Genomic DNA, 26,514 nt, shown 5'->3' on the forward strand with positions numbered 1-26,514 from the left:
TTCAAATATTACTGGTCTCTCTGCAGTCTTGAGTTACCCAAATATTTCAAAAGTAATCTCCTCTATACTTACTTACCTAGTCTAGAGCAAAAGGGAAAGCTTCGTCTCGTCTCCGGATCTGTCACTTCACACACACACACACACACACACAAACACACACACAGTCATATTTCAAGATTCTCCTCTTTCTTATTGAGAAAAGGGCTAACATAGATGTTTTACAATTTATTCATATAAATCAAACAAATCACAGTTAAATTTTTTTTTATACCACGTGGGCTTTTCACGGGAATTTATGGGCTAAAGGGGATACTTTTTAGGATACCTCCTATCTCAAAGCCCACCCGCTAGGAAACCGTTGCCCTGAGTGAGGAAGCCCAACCTGCACTCAGACCGTGGACAGGATTCGAACCCGTGCGCTTGGAGACCCCTTGGGTTTTCTAATATTACCTCGATACGATTCAACAGAAAACGATGAACGGGGTACCTGAAGTGCTCCTTTCAGCGTGTAAAGGAAACAAAAGGTGTATAGTATTTGTATCATGAATCAAGCGGTGCATACAATGATGAACGCTCACTCCTCAACAAGTGTGTGGGGAGGGTTTGCTTTGGGGCGACGCGTGGTTACCTTACAGTGACGCAATACAAGACACTCATCCTTTTTAAAGAAAATAACGATACTCCATTAGGTGTTCTTGACGCAACTTTAACGGTGCACTGAAAGCCTTCTAGGTGTCAGGATGGCGACATTTAGTGAATGATTTTAGTTATATATGTTGTCCGGTTAGCTCAGCCTGGTGTGAGCTCCAAACAAATCAATCCACACCTATCCTGCACTCTGTCTATGAAGTCTGAGAAGAAAACTACGCAATAAACGAACTCTGCCGTGTTGCGTTTCCAGCCACTACCCAACGGTGGCCGAGGGCAGGTAGGCTACAGCAGGATGGGTTGGCGGAATGGCTACATGTGTCATGTGTGCGGGACTATATAAAGCAAAGAATTAAACATAAGAGGAGATGCGGCTTCAGTTGGACGGCTGGTGGAATCGACTAGTGACTTACACAGCAACAAACGGCGCACCAGGCACCAACAGCTAACTGGGACCTTGGCTGGTCCGCGGGAAAGGTGCCAACACTACCCAGATTTTTGTTTTAATTAGCTAGTGTAGATAGAGTGTAGAGATAAGAGCAGCTGCTGCATCTCTGGTACAATGAAGAGTCTCTGCAGTTGCTGAGTCTCCAGAAGACACTTGTGGAAGGCCTGTGACATGTTGACCGAGGCAATGTTGTTTGAATTCAAATAACGGGCAGTGTAATTGAGGGGAAGACTGCCACGCCCGAGTTGTCCCTTGTTACCTTCAGTCAGTTGTGATGGTTACTATAGGCTGCAGGCTTTATTCCCTGCCCAAAAGTGATGGACAAACAGTAATTAGATTGTTGTAGAGACAAGTGGATACTGAACGCCCTGCTGGTGTGACCTGAGTAGTGTATTGTGTCTGGCACTTAATTCTTTCCCACATTCTCAGACCACCAAGGAGGCCGCATGTGCTGCAGCAGCTATACACACACACACACACACACACACACACACACACACACACACCTTCTTGAGATCATTGCAGTGATTATGACAAATTGATATTACAGTGATGTTCTGCTGGTGTGAGAAGACCATTGGTGCTCAGCACTTTTGAGTCCACAGTACAGACCACAGTCCCTTCCCGCAGGGGTGCCACATACTACTGCCAGGCATACTAGCACTACTGGGCGAGTTGGTGTCTCCTGACGATCATTATTTTACTCCATCCTTTAGTCTTATGACGTGGCTCACCTGAGTGACTAACATTTTTTTATACCAGAGGGAGAACTGCTAAAGGCAACAAAATATTAGAAAAAAAGGCTCACTGGAACTGCAGTTTCCCTAAAAGATTTAAGAGAATTAGCTATAAGCCTGGGACAAATATCTTGACACCTCTCTCTTTAAAGAAGTCAAGTGGTAGGAAGATGGAAATACAGAAGCAGGAAGGGAGTTCCAGAGTTTACCAGTGAAATGTATGAATGATTGAGAATATTAGTTAACTCTTTTATTAGAGGGTTGGACAGAACAGGGATGAAAGGAAGAAGAAAGCCTTGTGCAGCGAGGCCGCAGGAGGAGGGGAGGCATTCAGTTAGCAAGATCAATAAAGCAGTTAGCATGAAAATAGCGATAAAAGATAAAAAGGGATGCAACATTTTGGCGGTGAGAAAGAGGCTGAAGACAGTCAGTCAGAGGAGGGGAATTGATGAGACGAAAAGCTTTTGATTCCACTCTATCTAATAAAGCCGTATGAGTGGAACTCCCCCCAAAACATGCGAAGAGTACTCCATACAAGGACGGATAATGCCCTTGTACTGAGTTACCAGTTGGAGGAGCGAGAAAAACTGGCGGAGACACCTTAGAACGCCTAACTTCACAGAAGCTGTTTTAGCAAGAGATGAGATGTGAAGTTTCCAGTTAAGATTATGAGTAAAGGACAGACCAAGGATATTCAGTGTGGAAGAGGGAGACAGTTGAGTGTCATTGAAGAAGAAGGGGTAATTGTCTGGAGGGTTGTGTCGAGTTGATAGATGGAGGAATTAAGTTTTTTGAGGCACATTCTGTCTGACTGATTTGATACATGGCGCCGCAACACCACGGTCATATGGTGCACCTGCAGGACGTCCGAAGCAGCAAAGACGGTACGTTGAAATATTGAGGTTAGAAACAAAATCATGACAGTAAAGACGTTTAAAAATATCAATATATGATAGAATATAGGATGTAAGTAAAGTAACAACGAACCACTTTATTGTTACAAAATGAGAGAATGTTGATATTTCAGTGGACTAATTTCAAGTGACGCAGAACAACAATGCGTGTGCCGTTTTTTGTTTCAAACTCAAGGCAGTGACTCCATACAGCGTTGTTTGTTGTGTGTCCTCATTCGCCTCCAGGTTCTCTCGGTGCAAGGATAAAGTCCTGATGCCTCTACAACACTTCCTTACTTCCATTGTACTGCATAGCTTCAAGGAAACAAAAAATTCAATGTGGAGTTTTCAATACCCAATAGATAAAAGAAAAAAAAAATGTTTCATTTGTTTAACATTCTCGTTTTTACATAATTAGAGCAGCAATTTCGTATTTTAAGATGTTACAACTCCGCATCGACCATCAATGAGCAACAAGACTGTAAAGTGTTAGTTTGGTGGAAATATTTGTGTGTGTAGCATTCCTTTCTTTATCGCGATATGTTCATGTTTCTATAATACCATTTTGTCGTCAGTGTGACAAATGCTTTCATGGATTAACTGTGAGGAGTTCACACGTTGCAGGGTCCATTGTAATGCCAAGGCGGTCTTGCTCATTAATGCAGCCACACAATATCTGCTCACTTATCAATGAATGAAGACAATGTGGCTTGTGATTACTATCAAAATAGAATAACAGGAAAACTGATAAAAAATGTGCTCATTTGAACTTTACGATTGCTTTTTCATAAAGGCTGCTTTTCTTTGGATGGTTGTAAGAGGCACACGTCACAGAACAGTGCAGTCTCACACAACATAGGCGCGACACATTCAGTTGTTCTGACGGGGGTGATTTATGTTGTGGCAGGTCCACAAGTGAGACGGTCTGGAGAGTTTTGCATTAGTCAAACTCTGGAAGTGTACCCCATGACAATGCCACTTTAGTACACTAGTACTCGTAACAGACAAAATGTCTTGTTTCATTTCAGCATTTATGATTGCTTCACTTTCACTTTACTAAGATCATTTGGTTTGTTTGCTTGGACCTAAACCTATTTATTGTATGTTACTATTTGCATCGGCTGAAGTCAATAAGAGTTAATGTAATCCAATCTACAGAGTACGCTTCATAATGCACGAGTTTCTACTATGCTGCTCTTCTGAATAGCATGGAAGCAAAACAATGTCCTCTTAGCAACTCCTTTTACCTAACTGACTGACATCAGCTTCTTCTTTGCTTCAGTCTATCCATCTCTCACTATCTCTATACCTATGTTCGACCTAATTGCTCTTCTCATCTTTCCAACTTCATACCTTTGCTACTCTCGCGGCAACGCTGAGTAACACTTTCTAGTTTCATTCATCCCTGTTCGGTCCACATCTCTAATGCAGCAGATTCCCACTGTGTTCAATATTACATCTATTTTTGTGGTAAGCTCTGGAACTCTGTCTGCTTCTCGACGTGTAACTTGAAGCCTTACACACGCCAACTTTCAAAACACTCTCCCAACAAACTTGGATAAATACTTTTTTTATATTTTTTTTTATGAACTGGCGCCTCAGTGGCATTTCTCTCTCTCTCTCTCTCTCTCTCTCTCTCTCTCTCTCTCTCTCTCTCTCTCTCTCTCTCTCTCTCTCTCTCTCTCTCTCTCTCTCTCTCTCTCTCTCTCTCTCTCTCTCTCTCTCTCTCTCTCTCTCTCTCTCTCTCTCTCTCTCTCTCTCTCTCTCTCTCTCTCTCTCTCTCTCTCTGGTGACAGTGTCACTGTCACCCTCATAAAGCACCCACACACACACACACACACACACACACACACACACACACACACACACACACACACACACACACACACACACACACACACACACACACACACACACACACACACACACACACACACACACACACAATCCTCATGGGGACTCAGACTGTATCGTAAATACTTCATTATTGCACGAATATTGAAACTTCCCATTCATCTCTTCCTTCAGTTTTCCTCTCTGACTCGCTGGACAAAACTCAGGCGTGGTCTTGAAGAGAGCCAGGAGCCCTCCCTTGTTAGTAGCCACAGCGTAAGCGGCGCCGACCACAACACAGGCCAGCGGGCAGCAGCACAGCAGCCACCCCAGCACCTGCATGGCGTCCGGGAACACGTACTCTTCCCAGGAGGCTGGCACGATGTCAGTGAAGGAGACCACCGTGATGAGCTGACGGACGGACGGACGGACGAGAGAGAGAGAGAGAGAGAGAGAGAGAGAGAGAGAGAGAGAGAGGTGAATTTGGTTATCGTGCATTCAAAAGCACACAAATATTTGCAATGATGATATTAATGGCATTATCAATAACAGTAATTACCCAGAGGGCCAAATGACCAAATTTTGGTAAAATGTGTTTCGCCTGCTGTAAAAGGTTGTGAAGTGCCATTGGAGTCTATGGACATATAAAATCAATTTCTGGGTGCACAACCTTGCAAAAAGGTTACTGGAAGCAAGATATTTGGCAAAATCCAAGATGGCCGCCACCGATGTCTGAAAATATACAAACTGTCATAACTTTGCAACTATTTGCGATAGAAACATGAATGAAAGTTCGTTTTCTATGTTTTGATATTCGAGGAGTCTGATTTTACAACTACAATGAAAAAAAAATGCATAAAAACTGCCACATTTCCATTTTGAAAACTCTCCTTCAGAACCAAAGTGACAAAAGTGTTCTGCAACTACAAGTTGGAGAGGCCCGCCCACATCTGGAGGTACTGAAAGCACAACTGGCGAAATTTGAGGAGTCATTCGACAAATTTCCAACAGGCGTGTTTTGGAGGAACTTTTTGACGATGACAGATATCCTTCAAAGATTCATCTTCTATCAGAGGGAAGCGAACTGGAAGGGACATTTACACGAGTGTGCAAACATGCTTCCTTACCTTGCGGCAGCTGGGCATTACAAGTATGCCCAGCAATCATTGCCCCTGTACTTGGCTGAGATGAAAAACCTGTCCGATTCCGCACCAGATGTAGAAACACAGTTCATGGAGGGATCGTTCGTTGGAAGACACGCTGCAGGCGAGCACAATGGAGTTTCCCCAGATATGCTCCTGGAGCAAACTTTCAATGCTGATGCGAAAGAAGCAAGCGGACTGGACGGGATTACGCTCAACAAAGCTGCTCGAAGTAAATGGGTTTACACAAAACCTATCACTGCAAGTGTATCTGCCGAACTGAGGTCAATGCTGCATCTCAACAGCACGCAGCCACACCATGAGTCAGGTCCCAAGCGCGTAGCACATGATAATGAATTGGTCACTAAAATTGTAGCAGCCATTGAAGTGAATCCATACACATCAACTTCGATGAACCTCATCAATATAACCAGTGGAGAATGTGCAGATGACACCGTGAAAAATCACCTGACATCTGTGAAGGAATTGGGAACAAAGGCCTTGAACGATGCTCTGGAAAGCAAGAAGTCTGCAACTGTCAAGGTAAACCTTCAAACCTTCCATACACAAAACCAGAAACCCAAAAAGACCAAGACAAAAGCTTCAGCTGGAAAAAGTGAAGAAGTCTCGGCGCTTCTGCGCATAACTCAAGTGATCGCAAGTGGAGGAGACGTTGATGTCATCAGTTTCATTGGTGACCACGAGTGTAGCAAAACACCCCCAGCTCTATTCACAGAAGATGGGGAAATGCGCTCTGGTACGAAGGCCAGTCTTGTCAAGGCAATCAAAGACGACACAGGAATTCAACCCACAGCCTGCCTTCCTGATGAGCATAAACAAACTGCAGTGGTTGTCGATGCCATGTACGTGGTACGCCAATGGTCGTTTCAAAAGGGCGAAACGTTTGGAGATGTTGCACATCGTTACAGCAGAAATTTGAGAAGTATCTTGCCTGCAACAACAGATGTGTTACATATTTGCTGTGACAGTTATTCCTCCAGCAGCATCAAAGCATTGGAAAGGCAGAAGAGGTATGACAAATCAACACGGGGAAAGACATACGAAGTCAAGGCACATTTTGAGACTCCAGATCCACAAGACTTCTTCGGGCTGTCCAAAAACAAATCAGAGCTACTAAACTTCCTTTGCGAAGAATGGAGCAAGTGGTGGTTCACTGATGGATCGGCTCAAGGGCCGACCAAAGTCTACCTTGGTGGAGGCTTCTGTGACAAAACGAAAACTCTGCTGATCACACCCAACAATGTACAACCTGTGACTGAACTGAACTCGACACAAGAAGAGGCAGATACGCGGGTCTTCTTGCACGCGATACACAGTGCACAACATGACGGGATAGAAAGGGTTGTCATACATGCCAATGACACGGACATAACCGTATTGGCCATCTACTACTCCTCGAATCACCTGAACATCCTGCATGGGCTTTGGGTTCAAAATGCTCCACAAAGTTACTTGCCAATTCATGAGATAGCATTAAAGTTGGGAACACCACTGTGCCGAGCACTTCCGTTCATCCACAGCCTATTATTATTATTATTATTATTATTATTATTATTATTATTATTATTATTATTATTATTATTATTATTATTATTATTATTATTATCATATGAATGATAACAATGATACTAATAACAATGATGATGATAATAGTAATAATAATTATCTTTATTATTATTATTATTATTATTATTATCATATGAATGATAACGATGATACTAATAACAATGATGGTGATGATGATGACGATGATAATAATAACAATAATGATAATAATAATAATAATAATAATAATAATAATAATAATAATAATAACAATAATAACAATAATAATAGTAATAGTAATGATAGTAACAATGACGACGATTGAGTCATCATTTGATCCCTTTTTCTTCATGACTGTAGTCACGTGTTCTCTCTGTATGAGTCATCATTTGTTCCCTTCTTCGTGATTGTAGTCACGTGTCATCTCTGCTTCTCTGTCTTCCACACGTGTATCTTAAAACAACACTCTCTCTATCTTCTCTCTCTCTCTCTCTCTCTCTCTCTCTCTCTCTCTCTCTCTCTCCATATAGAATTTACATTTCATGCAAATATATTTCTATTAGATATCTATACTTATAAATTACTAAAATTTGAGAAAAGAATCTGCCTGTCAGCCACTCAAGCTGCCTCTCTCTCTCTCTCTCTCTCTCTCTCTCTCTCTCTCTCTCTCTCTCTCTCATCCTGGGTGGTAGCGGGAGAGGAAGTGACTCATGGATTGACACGGTCACTTTGACCTGTGATCTCACTCGGTCACTCAAAGGGATGTGACAACGCTCGGAGGAAACGTTGTCAAGTATTGCTGTGTTTGCAAAAAACAATGCAAAATATATATAAAAATAAACACAAATTACTCTAAATTGCCTTTTTAGAGCATCACAATGTATATGTACTACAACACTATTCAGTTACGAAGTATTAAGTACCTTACTTGAGGTGCATATTGGTACATGTGTGACAGGGCCGCAGGCTGCGAAATCCCCGGAAAAACCAACGCCTAATCGATCTTCATAAAATGGTCAGATCATACCTTCTCTCTCTCTCCCTGGGGACCTCTTCTCCCCTGGGGAGTATCTACAGGTCACGCATCTTCCTCTCCATCCTTCTCTCTTCTCACTGTGCCAAATCTGTCCATCTCAGTCACCTGATTGCTTCTTTCTTCCTTTCTTCTCAATGGCCAAAATCTGCCTATTCCAGCTTCCCCACTGGTCACCTTCCTTCCTCTGCTTTCTGATCTACCATTCCACATAAAAACACTCATCGCATCATTCTCGCTCTCGTTCGCATTGAGGCACAGTCGCATTCAGGCACCTTCCGCTCTCATTCTTGACTCACTCTCTCATTCGCGCCATTCTCTCATTCAACTCTCAAGACTCACGTTGGCGCCTCACTGTCACTAAATTTCAAGTCGCACGCTCACCTCATCACCTCAAATCAAGATACTATCGTCAGCCGTGCTGTATATCAAGTGTTATAATTACCAAATATAAGAGCCAAGCATCAAGAGTGTTTATCAAACTCCCACGCCTCGTAACACTCAAAGGACTACGCAAGTCTCCAGCCTCTCACTCCAAGCCACAGCTACCAATATCAACTCCAGCGGTGACCAAGATTCTACTTCTCATCAATGCAAGTGGTTGCAACGGTGGACAATCTTTCACTAGTACAAGTGGCAACAACGGCGCTCTTCTCCCCAATACAAGTGATGGCTAACAGCGGTTCCTTCTCATTAGTAGAATTGATTCATAGACTGATTGACATATTGATTTGATTTAATGCGTCACAACAGCGTGGTCTTACGGCGCCAGCCCAAAATGTTCACAGCATCCAAGATGGAGATGGTACGTTAATGTATAGCTATTTAAAGCACACCGGTAATGTCGTAACATGGTAAGAGTGTGTGTGTGTGTGTGTGTGTGTGTGTGTGTGTGTGTGTGTGTGTGTGTGTGTGTGTGTGTGTGTGTGTATATATATATATATATATATATATATATATATATATATATATATATATATATATATATATATATATATATATATATATATATCACTGAAATGTGCATATATATAAAATGCAATGGGATAAATGAGCGAGAAGTGAAGTACGACATATTGAAAGGATTTGTCTGAATATATTAATTTGAAGTGTGTGATGGCCGGCTCCGAATAGCACAGCTGCTTTTTGTTTGTTTCCTATTCAAAAGACTGACGCCACTGGTGTTTGACATTCGTTGTGATCTGCCAAGACAATGACTCCACTGACTCAGGACGTTTGCCTCACTTGCTTCCAGGTCATCCCGATGCATGGGTAATGTTACGTTTTTTAGCCTATCATTACTAAACTTTAACCACAGACATGAGAATATTGTATCCCGGGGAAACCCTATGATTATCCGCGAGATCCAGAAAGTCCCACCTTCACCGCGACATCGAAAAAGATATCACTCCTGCAGCTGCACTAGAGAGTGTCGTACGAGTACTGTCACGAGAACTAAACACTCATCACAGTATGGTTGTGTTTCACGGCACCTAAGGTATTGATTGATGTGTGAGTGGCGTTTAATGCATCTGACTGGTGCAGCATTTGAGCGACACCCCCGCACATGAACATATGTGTACGTATGTCCTTGGACGGACAGCAGCACATGTTATATTGTCCATCTTTGCGGTAGCACCGGGCTTTGAACTATCTGTGCCCACAGGGACGGAGTTAGAGTGTATGGAAAACTGTTCAAAGAATAGTACACCAGTTAAATAATATTGTTTAGGACTTACAGGTCAGCAGACAAACACGTGAGGTTATTCTCACAAATATTTCTAGGACACCCAAAGGAACATAAAGATAGGGAAAGTACATTCAACGTCTCCAAGGCAAATGCAGCTTTGAAGCAGAGAAGTTAATTGTGTGTGTGTGTGTGTGTGTGTGTGTGTGTGTGTGTGTGTGTGTGTGTGTGTGTGTGTGTGTGTGTGTGTGTGTGTGTGTGTGAGAGAGAGAGAGAGAGAGAGAGAGAGAGAGAGAGAGAGAGAGAGAGAGAGAGAGAGAGAGAGAGAGAGAGAGAGAGAGAGAGAGAGAGAGAGAGAGAGAGAGAGAGAGAGAGAGGTTAAGATGGAGGTGATAAAGGCGGGAGTTAGAAATGTAGCAACAATGATGGAGTGGGAAAAGGAAGGGGAACATGGAGCGGGGTTGACAAAGGAAGTATAGATTAACTGACACGTCACGATTTCTTGCCTAGGATATTTAACTAGTCATTAAGATCCCTGCGTTGACATGTGAATCTAGCTAAAGGTAAGGGCATGAAGACTGCCTCGTCAACTACGGAGCCGGGAAACACATAAGTCTAGCTAAGCTCAAGGGACATATATACATACATTCTTATATGCATATACAGTAATAATTGAAGTAACGTGTCGATGCACACTCACGAACACACACACACACACACACACACACACACACACACACACACACACACACACACACACACACACACACACACACACACACACACACACACACAGACACACAGCAGGTATCAACTTAAGAGTTAAGTTTCCAATTATACATACAGCTTTCTGACTCACCTCTGATTAACACACACACACACACACACATGCACACACAGACATAGGGCAGTTAATCTTGTGGAAGCGTAATGTTAACAGTGCACCCCACACACCATACCACACCATCATCACCACCACACACAAACACCAGACACAACCACCACATAAACACCACAAACCACAACACCTCCATACTACAGTACCACCAAATACCATCACCACCACAGTACCACTGGACTCTACCACCACACACTACCACACATCACCATACACCACAGCACCAGTTTACACCATAACACACCAATCCACCGCACTACACTGGACATCACCACACACCACAGCACCATCTCACACCACCACACACCAATCCACCACATCACATCAGACACCATCACACACAACAATACCACCACACCACAGCACCACCAGACACCACCTCCACACACTACCACCAGATACGACCACACACCACAGCACCACTACACATTAACTCCCCACATCATACCACACCATCCGTACGACTACCACCACCACCACCACCACCACCACCACCACCACTGTCACTACAAAACACCAGACCAAAGCATCCTTGGCGCCTCCATCTGTCCAGCCCCGGTGAACCCCGCCAAGTCCCACGCTGGTGCCTTCCCGACCCGCCAAGAATAAGGTAATGAATCCCGTCACATATTGTGCGATTTTGAGTGTTTTGCAGGTGTTATCAGGTGATTTAAAGACTCTCTGTGTAGGAGTAGGTGGAGGAGGTTGGGGAGAGGGAAGAAGAGTGTGAGGAGAATGAGGGAGGAGGAGTGTGAGGAATGATGGAGGAAGAGTGTGAGGGGAATGAGAGAGGAGTGTGAGGAATGAGAGAGGAAGAATGTGAGGGATGAGGGAGGAGGAGTGTGAGGAATGAGGAAGGAGGAGTGTGAGGAATGAGGAAGGAGTGTGAGGAGAATGAGAGAGGAGTGTGTGGGGAATGAAAGAGGAGTGTGAAGAGAATGAGAGAGGAGTGTGTGGGGAATGAAAGAGGAGTTTTTAAGAGAGGAGCAAGAACATGACTTTAGCTCCATATTATGAGTTTTCTTCTATTAGTGGAGTTTGTATTGTTTTGATATTTGATTTATCGATAAACAAGCAAAGGAAGTTGTAATCAGTAAAAAGATTTCGTCTAGCTGTGATGTTTGTTTCTCGTTACAATAACACGTAATTTTTTTAATCTGCTTGTTTTAAATTGCTTTCTATTTGTTTTAAATTGGTGTTTGATATAAAACTTTGAAAAAAAAAAAATCCTATCCCAAATAATAATATCCAATGAAATTTGGTGTAAATGTTCGCATTTTCAAACATAAAGTAACAATACGTTACTAGGTATGAAAAGAAAGTTGTCTTTTTACAATGAGCAATTAATGTTTCCTTTGTTTATCCTGAAAGAATCTTTTATTCCGAACAGGTGACACATACTCGTAATGGTCTGGCAGCCTTTCCTCCTCAATATGATTATGTCTTGTGGTGCCTTTCGTAAAGATTACACATCGTTTCTCGGAGATTTCGGTGTTGTTGGTAGGGTCAGTGATCCTTTAATATTGAAGGTGTTAGTTAAAGTATATGGCAAGTCAGGATGTGCAGGACATACTGGTCTGGATGTTTTCTTTCTTCTGATTTCAAAAATCCTTTGCGAGACGCACCTTTTCCCACCTCCCCACCTTTCTGCACATCAATACTCAAGTATGCTTCTCAGTGTTCCCGGACTCAGAGAATGAGGGACAGCCAAATTCAACCACGGAAGTTTATAAACAACACTTGAAATGCCTCAAATGAATCTTAAATAAAACTTAACTTTGCACCAACGTTCAGAGCGCCACCATTGAACCCAGTCACAAACTTTATTCACCTCAATTTCCATGGAGAAGTTCTCCCCAATATTTCCAATACGATTTCTTGAGATTTGGTTGAGTTGACCCAAAGCCAACAGCTAGAAAAATGTCTAAAAACCCAAAACGGCTACACTGGTAGCGGGGGGATCGGTCAGACGTCCACGCGTAGGTTCGAATCTCACCACATACCGTTTTAAAGCTATGCCATTTGTCGAGTGCTTTAAAGTTACCTACATATCACCATGATACCCAGGTTCTAGGTGGGTACACCAAAGACGCGCTAAGGTGGTGATATGGGCCTTAATATGGGTACCACTCTAAAATTGTCTGCGCCACTAACGGGCGGAAGCTTAACAGCGCTTCCCACATTAGATACTTACGAGGAGAGAAGCAGGAGTCAGACAAAGCCAAGTAACTCCCCAGTAGATACGTAGAGGCAATCTGACGTTCATCTTCATTTCCTCAAGCGCAGCGAACACATTGCGGAAACCTGAAAGACGCAGGAATTCAGTGACATGCAATGCAAGCTTTTGTGTGAGAGAGAGAGAGAGAGAGAGAGAGAGAGAGAGAGAGAGAGAGAGAGAGAGAGAGAGAGAGAGAGAGAGAGAGAGAGAGAGAGAGAGAGAGAGAGAGAGAGACGGGGGGGGGGAAGAACTCAGCACCCCCCATCCCATCCCACTACTGTTCCGTTAGAAAAATGACCACCACCCCCAGCACCACCACCACCACCACCACCACCACTCTCACCATCCTGACGGCCAACGTTCGTGGCTTCAGGACCAAAGTTGGAGAGCTGACACGCACTGCTTTTAAGCAATACGCCGACATAGTGGTGGCGGTAGAAACCTTCTTGGATGACAGCTGTGTTACCACCTGTGAAAGGATCGCCGGTTTCTCCCATTGAATGGGGCGTTACCGACACGGTGGACAGGGATGCAGTTTAGCTGTATGTCGTCGCGAGGACACCAAATTGACGCCCTGACAACAGACACACCAAAAGAGGACAGGAACGCCCTGCTGCTGTGTGTCATGTACTGACCTCAGTGGCAGGGGAGAGAGCCACTAACCTACCTCACTAATCACCTGGACGGCATCATGGCGGCCCATAACTGTCAGAACATTGCTATAGTAGGAGACCTCAACCAGTACCTTATCATGAGGGCTTTCACAAAGCTGACAGTGATGCAAGAACAACGTAACCATGTAGACTTCCCTACACACCAGTGTTTTTTTTTTTTTTTTTTTACATTACAAGGGCACTGGCCAAGGGAAAACAAAGTGTTGGAAAAAAAATCCCGCTGGTTGCCAGGCCCTGTTAAGAGGAAAGTAGGAGAAAGAAAAACAAAAAATCTAAAAGGAGGGTCCAGTTAACGTAAGAGGTGTCTTGACACTCCTCTTTTGAAAGAGTTTAAGTCATAGGCAGGTGGAAATACAGACACAGGTAGAGAGTTCCAGAGTTTACCAGTGTAGGGAATGAAGGAGTGAAGATACTGGTTAACTCTTGCATTAGGAAGATGGACAGAATAGGGATGAGAAGAAGTAGAGAGTCTTGTGCAGCGAGGCCGCAGGAGGGGGGAAGGCATGCAGTTAGCAAGTTCAGAAGAGCAGACAGCATGAAAACAGCGGTAGAAGACAGATAAAGATGCAACATTGCGGCGGTGACTTAAAGAATCAAGACAGTCAGTTAGAGGAGAAGAGTTGATAAGACGAAAAGCTTTAGATTCCACCTTGTTTAGTAAAGCTGTGTGTGGATCCCCCAGACATGAGAGCCATACTCCATACACGGGCGGATAAGGCCCCTGTACAGAGCAAGCAGCTGGGAGGGAGAGAAAAATGGACGAAGACGCCACAGGACACCTAACTTCTTGGAAGCTGATTTAGCAAGAGTAGAGATGTGAAATTTCCAGTTTAGATTTTTAGTGAAGGATAGACCGAGTGTGTTTAATGTAGAGGAGAGGGGAAGTTGAGTGTTATTGAAGAAGAGAGGATAGTTGTCTGGAAGGTTATGTCGAGTAGATAGTTGTAGAAATTGAGTTTTTGAGGCATTGAACAAAACCAGGTTTTCTCTGCCCCAATCAGAAACAAGTGAAAGATCAGAAGTTAGGCGTCCTATAGCATCTCGCCTTGAGTCATTTAATTGTTGTTGGGTTGGGCGTCTGTTGAACGCTGTTGAATAATGCAAGGTGGTATCATCAGCATAGGAGTGGATAGGGCATTGAGTCAGATTTAGGAGATCATTGATGAATAATAGAAAGAGAGTGGGTGATAGGACAGAACCCTGTGGAACACCACTGTTGATAGTTTTAGGGAAGAACAGTGACCGTCTACTACAGCAGCAATAGAACGATCGGAAAGGAAACTGGAGATGAAGGTACAGAGAGAAGGATAGAATCCGTAGGAGGGTAGTTTAGAAATTAAAGATTTGTGCCAGACTCTATCGAAGGCTTTCGATATGTCAAGGCCGACAGCAAAGGTTTCACCGAAGTCCCTAAAAGAGGATGACCAAGATTCAGTTAGGAAAGTAAGAAGATCACCAGTAGATCTGCCTTTACGGAAACCATACTGGCAATCAGAGAGAAGGTTGTGAGCTGATAGATGCCTCATTATCTTCCTATTAAGGATAGACTCAAAGGCTTTAGAAAGGCAGGAAATCAAAGCTATAGGGCGGTAGTTAGAAGGATTGGAGTGGTCACCTTTTTAGGGACAGGTTGAATGTGAGCAAACTTCCAGCAAGAAGGATAAATAGAAGTAGAGAGACACAGATGAAAGAGTTTGACCAGGCAGTGAGCGAGTTCGGAAGCACAGTTTTGAGAACAACAGGAGGGACTCCATCCGGACCGTAAGCCTTCCGAGAATCAAGGCCAGAGAGGGCCAGGAAAACGTCTTTATAAAGAATTTTAATTTTAGGGATGAAGTAGTCAGAGGGTGGAGGAGTAGGAGGAATATGCCCAGAATCATCCAAAGTTGAGTTGGTAGCAAAGGTTTGAGCGAAGAGTTCAGCTTTAGAAAAGAAGAGACAGCTGTAGAGCCATCTGGATGAAGTAAAGGAGGGAAAGACGAAGAAGTAAAGTTGTTAGAGATATTATTGGCTAGATGCCAGAAATCTCGAGAGGAGTTAGAATTGGAAAGACTTTGACATTTTCTATTGATGAAAGAGTTTTAGTAAGTTGGAGAATAGATTTGGCATGATTACGGGCAGAAATATATAGGGCATGAGTTTCAGCAGTTGGATGGCTACGGAACCGTTTGTGAGCCGCCTCTCTATCATTGACAGCACGAGAACAAGCAGAGTTAAACCAAGGCTTTTTAGCTTTAGGGTTAGAGAAAGTATGAGGAATGTATAGCTCCATGCCAGAGATAATCACCTCTGTTATGCGCTCGGCACAAAGAGAAGGATCTCTGACATGAAAACAATAATCATCCCAAGGAAATCAGAATAGTACTGCCTTAGTTCCTCCCACTTAGCAGAGTTAAAATGCCAGAAGCACCTCCGCTTAGGCGGGTCCTGAGGCTGCACTGGAGTGATAGAACAGGTAACGGAAATTAGATTGTGGTCGGAGGAGCCCAACGGAGAGGAAAGTTTAACAGAGTAAGCAGAAGGGTTGGAGGTTAGGAAAAGATCAAGAATGTTGGGCGTGTCTCCAAGGCGGTCAGGAATACGGGTAGGGAACTGCACTAGCTGCTCTAGGTCATGAAGGATAGCAAAGTTGAAGGTTTGTTCACCAGGTTGGTCAGTGAAAGAAGATGAAAGCCAAAGCTGGTGGTGAACATTGAAATCCCTAAAATGGAGATCTCAGCAAAAGGAAAGTGAGATAAGATGTGCTCCACCTTGGAAGTCAAATAGTCAAAGAATTTTACATAGTCAGAGGAATTAGGTGAGAGGTATACAGCACAGATGAATTTAGTTAGAGAGTGACATTGAAGTCTTAGCCAGATGGTAGAAAATTCTGAAGATTCAAGATTGTGGGCACGAGAGCAAGTGGTGTCGTTACGCACGTATGCGCAACATCCAGCTTTGGATTGAAAATGAGGATAGAGCAAGTAGGAGGGAACAGAAAAGGGGCTGCTGTCAGTAGTCACAGACAACTGTGTTTCGGTTAGGAAGAGAAGATGAGGTTTAGTAGAGGAGAGGTGGTGTTCCACAGATTGAAAATTAGAACGAAGGCCACGAATGTTGCAGAAATTGATAGTGAAAATATTAGATGAAGTGTCAAGACACCCAAGGTCGACAGCAGAGGGGCAGTCCGACCTGGGGACTGCGTGGAGGCTCCTTGGACCCTGTGCTGACTGACTTGGCAGGTGACAGTGTTCAGTGCAGCCCACTGGACTTCTTGGGTACCTTCGACCACCTCGCCGTTCTCTCCACCTTTATCCGCGCCTCATCACGTGAGGAGGAGTGTTACATGGCCATCTGCCTCTGAGACCGCGCTGACTGGAATGCTGCAAGACGTACCCTGAACGCGTACCCGTGGGATTTAGTGTTAATCGGCGAGCCGCACCACGACGTCCATACCTTCACTACCGTCCTCCTCGACCTACAGCAGAACCACGTACCTAAACAACGAGCCCTAAGGACCACCCCTGGTTTGGGTATCGCTGTCGAATTGATGCTGAGCAAAAGTACAGCGCGTGTCAGCGGTACAAGAGACACCCCAGCCAGAGAAACAAAGCTTTGCACCGCGCTGCATGCAAAGCCATGACACGAACAGCGAAATGGGCGAAAACAAGATGGGAGGAGAACAGGAGGATGCTGTCTTCCAACCAGCTGAGCCCGAAGTGTTGGTGGAGTTTAGTGAAGGTGAACCAGGGTGTCACCTACAACGAATGCTTGCCAGCTCTCACAAAGTCTAGTGGGGTCCTGGCTATCAGCAGCCAAGAAAAAGCTGACATCCCTGCCCAGCGAAAAGATGAGGACACCAGAACCTGATAGGCAGCCACCACCTTTTTTTTTTTTATTTATACCATATGGGCTTTTCACGGGAATTTATGGGCTAAAGGGGATACTTTTTTAGGGTAGCTCCTATCTCAAAGCCCACCCGTTGGGAAACCATTGCTCTGAGTGAGAAAGCTCAAATTACACTCAGACCGTGGACAGGATTCGAACACGTGCGCTTGGAGACCCCTCGGACCTCAAAGCACGCATGGATCCACTGTACCACAGCGACCTCTTCCACATCTTGTTGCTACAGGTATGGAAATTGTGGTGATTTCACGTGACGTTGTCGGATGGCACCTGAAAGGTGCTAACGTCAGGAAAGCTCCAGGTCCTTACAGTATCAGTCCTCATCTTCTGAAAAACTGCGTGGATGAGCTTACCACGCCCCTTGTCAACATCTTCCGCCAGTGCCTAGTGTCCAGGGTGTGGCTGTCTCTATGGAAGGAGGCAAAGGTCAAACCTGTACATAAAAAGAGGGAAAGGTCGGAGCTGAAAAACTGCTGACCCATCTCTCTCCTCTTGGTGGGCAGTAAAACGTTCGAGAGAATCATCGGCGAGCAGGTGACAAGATTCCTGGATGATTACCACCTTCAGTTGCCAAGGCAGTTCGGATTCAGGAAAGGACGCTCCACCTCCGACTGCTCCTCCCTCTATCACAGCCCTGGTATAATGCTCTGGATGCTGGCCGGCATTCACTTGTCATCGTCCTAGATATAGCTGGTGCCTTAGACATCATGTGGCACAGGGGAATGACAGCTAAGCTTGAGCAGCTTGGCATTTCCTGGGACCCACTGCACCTACTCTCCACCTACTTGACGGGCAGGAGTCTCCGTGTCGTGGTGAACGGTCACACATCAGCCAGCTTTCCTGTGGAGGCTTCTGTTAAACAAGGGTCAATCCTGGGACCCATATTGTGGAATATTTATTTCAATGACCTCCTGCAGAGAATTCCATCAGCTATTGCGTACGCGGACGACTGTACCCTCTCTTGGACCTACGAGAGGGAGGAGGCACAGGCTGTGGTATAGTCTGCCAACGCACTGCTGCGTGACGTCATGGCCTGGGATGACTGGTGCCAAATAAAGTTTACCCCCAACAAAACTCAGGCCATGTTGATATCACGCTTTCCTCGGGACGCACGCAAGCTGCGTGGGGAGGTTGATGATGGGAGACAATACCATCCCACTTCAAGACAGCTTCGACGTCCTTGGCGTGGAGGTGGACTCACGGCTGCTCTTCGACCGTCACCTCTAGAATGTGTCTCGAAAAGCGTGTCCTTACTGCGTCATCTGCGGCGGCACTTTGACGCAGAGGGCCTCCTGATCCTGTACGTGGTTCAGGTCAGGCCCATCATGGAATATGCGCCCTTCACAGGGAGGAGGTGGCATAGTGGATAAGGTGGTGAGAGTGGGATCGGGCAGACGTCTACGCGTAGGTTCAAATCCCACCACGTACAGCCTTAAAACACTTTGCCACTTGTCGAGTGGTTTAAAGTTACCTACATATCACCATGATACCCAGGTTCTAGGTGGTTACACTCAAGATGAGCTCGGGCGGTGATATGACCCCTAATATGGGTACCACTATAAATAAAATTGCCTGCGCCACTGATGGGCGGAAGCTGAACAGCGCTTTCCATACACTCTTCAAATGAGCCTACAGGCGCTATAGGCCTTACCGTAAAAAAAAAAAAAAACATAGATGTCCAGTGCCCGTTGCCACCTCAACCTACTGGACAAAGTACAGTGGAGGGCAGAGCGCTTCATCACGGGTGTCCGACAGTTGCACTCTCCCCCCCCGCAACCGTGGCAGGAGCAACAACAGCTGAGGCAAGAGGACGAGCCGATGCTGAGGAACACACTGAAGCATCGCCGAAGGGTTTCTGCGTTGACTGTGCTACACAAGTCACAAATCCGTCACATGCCTCACTTAACAGACATGAGAGCCACATGGAGATCTGAGCGCTGCTCGAGAACGGTGCAGAGCAACAAACTGCTCCTGGAGGTGCCACGGTCTCGCTCCAGCTCTCACCAAAGGACCTTCTCCGTCACTGCTGCATGATGGAACGACCTCACTGGTAAGACCTCTGTCCACACAGCAGATGAAGGTGACCACACACGTTTCCATCCACCCTAAATATCTCCACTCAACGCCATAATATAGTCATTGTTATTATCATTATCACCATCACCATTATTGAAGTTGTTGTTATTGTTACCACTGTCATCACCATTGCTATCATTACTATCATCACTCATTGTTTTATTTCTTATTGTCATTACAATTACCATCATTACTATCATCATTCATTACTTTTATTTCTAAAGCTTCTAAAGCTGGACACTGAACACCGATCTGAAGAGGCAAATTGATGTCTTTGATATTAGGTGCCTTCGCAGGATCATGGGGTATTGCTGATATGAGTTTTGTCAAATCAGTGATTGTTCCATGAGACTGATTCGAGGCCGATTACCAGCATAGTCCGTCAACGCCAACTGCTACTATATGGGCATGTGGCACGCTGCCTAGAAGCCGCTCCTGTCTCTGAAAGGGATATCCCGGCATGGAGGCTGCCGCAAGTCAATACCTCTTGCTGGGAGTTATTGGCACGGGAAGGGAACCTGCGTGGAGACTCACGAGGCGTGACAGCCTGGAGTGGCACCCCGCGACATATGCCCCCCATGATTGATTGATTGATAAAACTTTAATATAGTAATAGTTCCTGGCGAAAACAGGAACTTTAGCTTAATCAACGCCACTGTCCTTTATGCACAATTATATATGTATTTACGTTTAAAGAGAGAGAGAGAGAGAGAGAGAGAGAGAGAGAGAGAGAGAGGGGGGGGTTTCCATATATCATACACACACACACACACACACACAAGTCAGTTCGCAGTCTGCGTTCGCTCAGATACAATGTTAGCAATGATCTACTATTATTCTTTAGGAGGAGGATGGGATGTATATAGGACTGACTACAGGTTTTCGAACCTCTCTTTGGAACACTATTCCCAAGGATCATGAGTCTAACAAGTCCAGCACTTGATTTGAAAGTGTCTATGGTGAATTGCTCAAAGGCCCACCTACCGAAAATACCAACGACAGCGATGACTTGCAGGATACAAATGATGAGAATAGCGACGCCCGGCGAGTAGAATACATACAGCTCCAGCATGTAAATTCCTCCCTGAAGGCACATGGAGAGTCCCATCAGGAAGAGGCAGATACACGTCCCTACCACCACCACTGCCTTCTTCTTCCGTAACGACTCAAACTGGTCGACGATTGCAGTGGTAACAGCCTCCACCATGCTGAACTACAACAAAGACATTACATTGGTTAAATCAGATGTGGTAACTATGAAAGGAGCTATTCTTACTTACCTGTAATGATGAATGCAAGAATTGAATTACCTTAGTGTCTGATAGCAAGAAGCACTACAAGAGACGATCAACAGGAACAAATAAGCGACATTAGAAGACAACATAAACGTGGACTAGTAGAATTACCTGGGTACCGAAGCCGACGGTGATGAGCATAAGGAAGAACAACACAGACCATAGCTGCGGGAAAGGCATAAGGCTTATGGCGGCTGGGTACACCACGAAGGCCAAACCCGAGCCTGATGCCGCTACCTCCTTCACCTCGACCCCCATCTCGCTGGCCAGGAAGCCCAGCACAGAGAATATGACCACCCCGAAACAGACAGACGTAGAGCAGTTGGCGAGAGCCACCACAAACGCATCCCTGGAAAGAAAGGAGAAAAAAATACATCAGTAGAAAATTTTATGTTGCATATATGTATGTTTCTCTCTCTCTCTCTCTCTCTCTCTCTCTCTCTCTCTCTCTCTCTCTCTCTCTCTCTCTCTCTCTCTCTCTCTCTCTCTCTCTCTCTCTCTCTCTCTCTATCGACATTTACCAGCTCAGTAACACTTCACCACAAAGAATGACACTCATCCTGAAAACAAAAGGACACAAATAGAGAAAGACGATACAAGAAAAAGAATGTCATACCACCAATTTAGTTTTGAGTTCAATAAGTGTATTCCAAGAAGTGTCAAGTCATACCTCATGCAGTTGTAGGTGAACTTGCTGTAGGAAGAAAGGGTGATAAGGGAGCCGTAGCAGAGGCCCAAGGAAAAGAAGATTTGCACCGCTGCCTCAGACCACACCTCTACCTCCATCAGGCGGGTCATGTTTGGCTTCAGGATGTAAAACTCCAAGCCCTTGTATGCTCCCTCCAGGGTGATTCCTGCAGTGGTTTATAAATGACTAAATGCCACTGATACAGGCAGAGCGTGGCAGCCAACGCACCACAAGGCTTCAGCTGCGTACGTACATGTGCTGGAGATCTGTAACTCACTCTAGTTCCCAACCTTTTGCCAGGTAACTCAGTTCACCTGATTTTGATTCGACTCGCTCCCTCCTCATATAGACAAAGAAAAGTCATCAACGAAGTTTCAAAATGCTATGAATAACCAACAAATACTAAATATTATAAAGAATAAACAATCCTATTTCATATTGGTGTAAACAACCAGTAAGGACTGTTACTTACAACAATCAATAATTACTAAACTAGAACATCGCAATTTGAAAAAACATCTACACTACAGCAATAGAAAACAATCCATTGACATACTTCATTCAGTTCAGTTTAAGAAGTGAACCAATCTGGAGACAGTGGAGTAACAACAGCAGGTGTCATTGGCAATCCGTGCAGCAACAACTGAACTCACTGACCTACCCACTATCCGCCCTAGCTACACCTGTGTTGCCAGGTTCAAATAGCACAGTTATCAGATATTGCGAATTATGAAAGCTTGATAAAGAATATTGAGCAAAGTTAGTATCAAAGGCAATCATAGCATAAATGTTGGTCTATTTTTCTCAGAAAGAAAGTTTGTCACATCCAATAAGTATTTTTATTTCTCAATAAATTCTCCCCCTGGAACGCTAATATTTTTCAGATTGGGAACATCTGCTCTATTGGACTAATAAATAACTCACCCCTGATGAATAAGATGATCAGCACAGCGTAAGGGAAGAGAGCGGTGAAGTAAACGATGTTTCCAGTAGCTCTAATCCCTCGCGAGAGACAAGCGCTCACTATCACGCAAGAAAGTGCCATTAAGCCCACCAGCTCCCATTGCATGCCGCCCATCTCCTCCCACGTGGTACCACTCATCAGCAACATACGATTCCTGAAACGTAAGGAGTTGCAGGGAGAGCAAACCATTCTACCTAGCAATAGAAATCGAAGACAAAACACTCCAAACACGATATGAGAAGAGAAATCCAGTGTAGCAGGTTGACATTTGTGTGATTGACGGTGAGCAAGGAGTTGCCAATTGACTTCATACACATTCATGAAAAGATTAGCAAAGAATGGAAAGCTTAGGTTTGGTGCAGCTTGAAAGAAAAGTGTGTGTGTGTGTGTGTGTGTGTGTGTGTGTGTGTGTGTGTGTGTGTGTGTGTGTGTGTGTGTGTGTGTGGGTGTGTGTGTGCGTAAATCGCATTCTTTACAAAATCAAGTGAATTCTATATTACAGTCAGCCACTTACGATGATGGACGTAATACAGAGAAAAATAACGTTATCATTAAAAACGAAAGCATATACTTTGTAGATTTTCTCTCCTGATCACACACACACACACTAGGGTGTTTCATGACAGAGGGTTGAAAAATAAAACTGTAAGGAAGTTTCATCCTCATTGCTTATCTTGTTCCACTGGCTCAGAAAACAAGTTTGAACAAGTTTCAGCCTGATTGGAAAATATTTAGGGGTCCCGAGAATTTACATTCCGTCAGCCTATCATGCGCTTACCGCTTAGTCTGGTTGTAGGCTTCACAGCGAGAGGTTAGTGTCTCTGTGTGTGTGTTTTCCATAATAATTGTTATATAAATTACACTGATGCATAAGTAATACCTATGCATCAGTGTGTGCTTGGGATTCAAAATTCCAGCTGGTACAGGAGCGGAGATAGCACGTGTATGCATTGAATGCATAAGGAACACCACCTGTCAGATAGAATCAAGGGGTTATCATTTGACACTACATCATCGAACACTGGAATTCATGCAGGTGCCTGCACCAAGATTGAGGACGCTCTTGAGAAACAACTTCTATACCTAGCATGCAGGCATCACATTTATGAAATTGTTCTAGCCAAAGCCTTCCACCTCTCAATGGGCCCCACCACTGGGCCTAATATTGAAATCTTTAAAAGACTCAAGAATCAGTGGAATGAAATCGATAGGTCCCTGACAACTAGCTGCACTATTGCCGAACCTCTTTAGGGTCTCAGGGACAAAACTATTCTTATTGTGAGAAAATCTTTTGCTATCTGTCAGCAGCGGGATGACTATAAAGAGCTTCTTCAGCTGGTCCTTCTCTTTCTTGGGGAAGAGACTACTGTTAATGTGCCTCTCCGGAAGCCAGGAGCATATCACAATGCACGGTGGATGGCAAAGGCTATCTATGCATTGAAGCTATACCTTTTACAAGACCAATTCAAGATGACGGAGTTGGAACTTAAAGGTGTCACAGAAATCTGCCTTTTTGTTGCCCTGGCCTATGCAAAGGCTTGGTGTCGTGCACCAAGAGCAGAGCAGGCTCCAGCTGTTGATCTGGAGTTTTGCAAGACATGGAAACATTACAAGAAGAAGGAGTGATCATCACTGTTGCCAAGGAAGCACAAGCAGCCATGAAGCGACATTTGTGGTACCTCTCAGAGGCACTGGTTGGCTTGGCATTCTTTGATAAAGAACTTAACCAAGAGGAAAAAAGAAGAATGCAAGATAACCTATTAAAGCCAGCACTGAAGAAAGTAGCAAAGTGTATTGAGGGAAAAACATCCTTGGCTCATTTAAAGAAAAAACGTTATCTGATTTTGTAACCTCGAGGACGATGGATCTGTTTACCACTCTCAACATTGATGATGCCTTTACTCAAAATCCTCCTGCGTCTTGGGAAAGTGACTCAAAGTACCTTGAAGGTCAAGCCAAGGTCCATGACCTGGCTGTGGTTAATGATTTGGCTGAACGGGGGATAGCTCTTATCAAAAAGTTCAATTCCACATTAACAACAAAAGAAGAAGACAAACAGTTCTTATTGAAAGCAGTCTTTAAGCACAGAAAAGAATTTCCAAAGAAGCAAAAGGCAGAAATAATGAAGTAACTATATGAGACTGCTTTTTATAATTTTTGTACTTTATGTGTGCTCTCTGGCCAATTATTCTTTTGTTAGGAAAATAAAGCACAATTATTTATAAAAAGTTTTTCATGAAAACCTTAATTTCTCGGGACCCTTAAATTTTATCATAGGAGGGTAGATTTAGGAGAGGGATGATATTTTGGCAAGAGGAACTCAGGCATGTATGAGGAACAAATATCTGATATTGTCTGATTTTATGAAACACCCTAACACACACACACACACACGCCCGGTAGCTCGATTCACAAGCCAGAGGACCGGGGTTCGGGTGGAGATATTTGGGTGTGTCTCCTTTCACGTGTAGCCCCTGTTCACCTAGCAGTGAGTAGGTACGGGATGTAAATCGAGGAGTTGTGACCTTGTTGTCCCGGTGTGTGGTGTGTGCCTGGTATCAGGCCTATCCGAAGATCGGAAATAATGAGCTCTGAGCTCGTTCCGTAGGGTAACGTCTGGCTGTCTCGTCAGAGACTGCAGCAGATCAAACAGTGAAACACACACACACACACACACACACACATACCACATCAGATGGTGCAGTCGTAGCACGCTCGACTCACAATCGAGAGAGCCAGTTCGATTGACGGGTCAGTTCAGAGGTCATTTGGACAAGGCTTCTTTTCAAGTGTGTGGCTTCTGTTCAGCTAGCAGTGATTAGGAACCTGGCGTCAGTCTAAAGTTGTGACTCGTTACTGTCTAGGAGGAACAAACTCCGAATAAACAAATACACACGGGTCAGGTGCTGGGTCACTAGGCTTATCTGGCGCTATCCATGCACATACTGTCTATGGGCATCGGGATGTCAGATGCCACCGTGGGGTTGCGTAAACTAAAGGTGTAAATGTTAGTAGTATATTAGGATATGTATAAGTATGATGATATGTAGAATTTTCAGCTGACTGATTAAATAAACCGAAATATCAATATATATCATTATTATTTCACACACACACACACACACACACACACACACACACACACACACACACACACACAGTTAGATAATGAAGGAGCCTCCTCACCCCCTCGCTTTTTACCTGAAGAAGTCCTCACTTGCCGAGATCTTGGTGACCACTCTATTGGTGGAAGTTAAGGAAGTGTTAGCCGAGTTGCGGCAGTGTGTCTCGTTAAATGGGAGCAAGTCTGCCAGGCCACAGTAATCCTCAAGGGACAGACATGACTGACTGAAGAAGAAGAGACTCTGGTTTCTGCACAAAGCGGCGCCTTCTTCATAGTAACATTCTACAAAACAAAGCATTGGGCAAAGAAAAGGAAGAGGAAGAAAAAAAAAGAAATGTGGAAGAGAACGATTAAGAAAGGTGATAAGAATGACGTGAAGTGAGGAATGAAAAAGGACAAGAGTAATAAGAAACGAAAAGGAAAAATAGAAGGTTGTTAGTTAACCTACTCATCATTAAGTTTAATACAAATACAAACAACAGAAATTCCACAAAAAAATAATGACTTCAATATTAATTCATAATGGTACAGGCACTTACACTTATTCAATGTGTGTTGATCTAAGCGTCAACCACTACAGTATTTAGTATAGGAGAAGAATTATAAAATTTATCGAAAAAAAGAAAAAAAAAGAAAATTGTAACAACACACTGAGAGGCAAATAACTACATGATACTTTGCCATACTTTAACAACGTTTGGAAAA

At 44.2% G+C, this 26,514-nt stretch overlaps 1 protein-coding gene across 1 annotated transcript in view; it reads right to left on the minus strand.

Moving 5' to 3' along the window:
* Positions 1–4,419: 4,419 nt before the first annotated feature.
* LOC123515679 (sodium- and chloride-dependent glycine transporter 1-like) overlaps positions 4,420–26,514 on the minus strand; it is a 41,741-nt gene continuing 19,646 nt past the window's right edge. The window contains exons 5-11 of the mRNA XM_045274509.1: positions 25,887–26,091; positions 22,646–22,839; positions 21,704–21,887; positions 21,145–21,382; positions 20,723–20,951; positions 13,080–13,189; positions 4,420–4,970 (exon numbers count right to left, since the gene is read on the minus strand). Of these exons, the coding sequence (XP_045130444.1) occupies positions 4,677–4,970; positions 13,080–13,189; positions 20,723–20,951; positions 21,145–21,382; positions 21,704–21,887; positions 22,646–22,839; positions 25,887–26,091 (1,454 nt within the window). The 3' untranslated portion in view covers positions 4,420–4,676. The remainder of the gene's footprint in view (positions 4,971–13,079; positions 13,190–20,722; positions 20,952–21,144; positions 21,383–21,703; positions 21,888–22,645; positions 22,840–25,886; positions 26,092–26,514) is intronic.

This window comes from Portunus trituberculatus, chromosome 39 (genome assembly GCF_017591435.1).
Source record: "Portunus trituberculatus isolate SZX2019 chromosome 39, ASM1759143v1, whole genome shotgun sequence".
Lineage (NCBI taxonomy): Eukaryota > Metazoa > Arthropoda > Malacostraca > Decapoda > Portunidae > Portunus > Portunus trituberculatus.